Source organism: Mandrillus leucophaeus, unplaced genomic scaffold (genome assembly GCF_000951045.1).
Source record: "Mandrillus leucophaeus isolate KB7577 unplaced genomic scaffold, Mleu.le_1.0 Scaffold137, whole genome shotgun sequence".
In the NCBI taxonomy this organism is placed as follows: Eukaryota; Metazoa; Chordata; class Mammalia; order Primates; family Cercopithecidae; genus Mandrillus; species Mandrillus leucophaeus.
Genome location: NW_012101332.1, coordinates 1,098,197 through 1,100,787, shown reverse-complemented (window position 1 = coordinate 1,100,787; position 2,591 = coordinate 1,098,197). Strand labels below are relative to the sequence as shown.

General features: G+C 65.8%; 1 protein-coding gene across 1 annotated transcript in view; it reads left to right on the top strand.

Moving 5' to 3' along the window:
• Nucleotides 1-580: 580 nt before the first annotated feature.
• The window catches only part of GGN (gametogenetin), a 3,795-nt gene continuing 1,784 nt past the window's right edge, over nt 581-2,591 (top strand). Inside the window, exons 1-2 of the mRNA XM_011973397.1 lie at nt 581-902; nt 1,387-2,586. Of these exons, the coding sequence (XP_011828787.1) occupies nt 1,406-2,586 (1,181 nt within the window). The 5' untranslated portion in view covers nt 581-902; nt 1,387-1,405. The remainder of the gene's footprint in view (nt 903-1,386; nt 2,587-2,591) is intronic.

Genomic DNA, 2,591 nt, shown 5'->3' with positions numbered 1-2,591 from the left:
CGGCTGGGGGAGGGGTAAGAGCGAGGCGGGCTTACTTGCCTGCTGGGTCCTAGAGCCCGGCACTAACTCTAGCGAGCAACCCCCCAGCCCCCATTTTCTTAAGATCCAGAGGGGATCCCCCACTTTTCCACCCATCTGCGCCATTGGTCTCTAATGCTATGAGGAGGGGATAGGGGCAGGGACAGGGACTGGTCTCAAGGTTCTAAAGAGGCGGTGGTCTACGCTGTGGCTTCGAAATAGGTAGGGCTGAGTGCCTGGCAGGGTTCGATAAGGGGTGGGGCGAGAGGGGAGCCTTCACGTGTGGGTGGGGTTGGAGGGCCTGGGTATAACGAGGTTTGGATGCTGAAGGCTAGGACTAGTGCGTGCGTCACGGAAGGGGCGGGCCCACGGTGGATGGGCCTTCTCGGCGCGCCGGGGCATGGAGAGGGTCTTGGGAAACCATGTTGCTGGGTCTTAAAAAGGCGGAGCTTAGAGGTAAATTGCCTCAGGGGCGGGGCAGATGAGAGGTCCAAAGGGGAGGAGCGACGCCTGGGTGTTCGCGTGGGCGGGGCCTCGGGAGGGAATAAGGAGGGGGCGGAGCATTCTAAAGGGGAGGGGCTAAGGAGAACAACCCAAAGGGGTGGAGCTTAGAACCAGAAGGCCGGGGGGCGAGGAGGAAGACCTCGGAGTATTTCAAGGGGAGACCCAGGTTCGTAAGGGACCGGGCTCCCGCGGGCTCGCAGGGGGGCGGGGCCTCGAGCTCCAGGGGCGGGGCCTAGATCTCGGGGTCCGCCCTCGCTGTCTCGCCCACTTGCCTTCACCCGCACCCCCGTTCTTTTCGGTTATTTTCTGCTACGGCAGTTCCCTGCCCTGCCCCGGGCCCAGGGGGCCGCTGTCTGAACTCTGGTCGGCTGGAGGACTCGGTGAGTGGGCTCCTCTGGGCGGAGGCGGAGCCAGGGCGGAGCTTGGGGACAGGGGTGGAGCTTGAGTGTGGATGCCAGCTAGTAGATAGACCTGGCGCGGGAAGAGGTTTAGGGGTGAGGCCTGAGGATCTGCCGCTGTCTGGGAAGAGGGCGGGACCCAGGTGATCTAGAGAGAGGCGAGGAGTCAGAGAGTTAGAGGAGAGGACTGAGGGATCAGCATGACCAGCCAAGGGGACAGGCATGGAACCTTAGTACATAATGGGGCAGGTACTGAAGTGTCTGAACAGCAGCTGTGTTGGGGACATGGGAAAGAAGGCGTGAGTGTCGAGGGTCAAGGAATAGGAGTGCTACCTAAGGACTTGGGCCTGATCGGATCGTGGAGAACAGGGGCGGGGCCGGTGCGGACGCATTAGATCAAGTACAGCCAGCCTCATAGGGTCCCCACGGCCCTGGCAGGCTGACTGGCGTCAGTTTTTCTGATCAGTCTCCCAGCTCCGTCAGAAATGGGGAACGTGCAGTCGGAGCCATCCGCGGGTGGGGGCTCCCGAAAAGAGCAGGCCTCGGACCGCGCCCCCGACTCCCGCCGGACGTCCCTGGTGGAGCCCGAGATGACCTCCCAGGCCATGCGCCTGACTCGCGGGCTGGGTGTCTGGTTCCCTGGCAGCTCCGCACCCCCGGGACTCCTGGTACCCCGGGAGCCCCAGGCCTCACCCTCGACCCTGCCCCTCACCTTAGAACGGCCCTCTCCAGTGATGTCCCCTCCTGAAGAGGCGGCCGCGGTCTCTGCACCACCCCCAGCCCCCGCGGGGACCCTGCTGCCCGGCCCGTCTAAATGGCAAAAGCCCGCGGGCACTCCAGTGCCCCGGATCCGCGGCCTGCTGGAGGCGAGCCATCGCGGCCAGGGCGACCCTCCGAGCCTCCGCCCGCTGCCGACGCCGCCGCCGCCGCCGCCGCCGCCGCCCCCGACCCCGCCCCGGCAACTATCCGTAAAGGACACTGTCCCGAGGGCCCCATCCCAATTTCCGTCGCCCCTGGAGCCTTGGAAGCCGCCACCACCATTACCTTCTGAACGGCAGCCGGCGGACCGCAGAATCACTCCTGCTCTGGCCACACCCGCCTCAACCCTCACAGAAAGCCAGGCTGGGCCGGGCAACCAGGGCCAGACGGCCGGTAGGGCTCGCGGAGGGGCGCCTCCTCAGGCGGGCGAAGGCGAAATGGCCCAGCCTGTGGCTTCCGAGTCCGGCCTGAGCCTGCTGTGTAAAATCACCTTCAAGTCGGGGCCCTCTTTGGCCCCTCCGGCAGCTTCGAGTTCCTTAGCAGCCAAAGCTTCGCTCGGGGGCGGCGGAGGCGGCGGCCTCTTTGCTGCCTCGGGTCCCATCTCTTACGCCGAGGTCCTGAAGCAGGGGCCCCTGCCTCCTGGATCCGCTCGCCCCCTGGGAGAGGTTCCTCGAGGGGCACAGGAAGCTGAGGGAGGTGATGGAGACGGCGAAGGGTGCTCTGGTCCTCCCTCGGCGCCTGCGTCCCAAGCCCAGGCCCTACCGCCGCCACCCTACACCACCTTCCCAGGCTCAAAGCCCAAATTCGACTGGGTTAGCGCTCCCGACGGCCCTGAACGCCACTTCCGCTTCAACGGGGCTGGCGGAGGCATCGGGGCGTCGCGACGGCGTGCGGCCGCACTCTCTGGGCCTT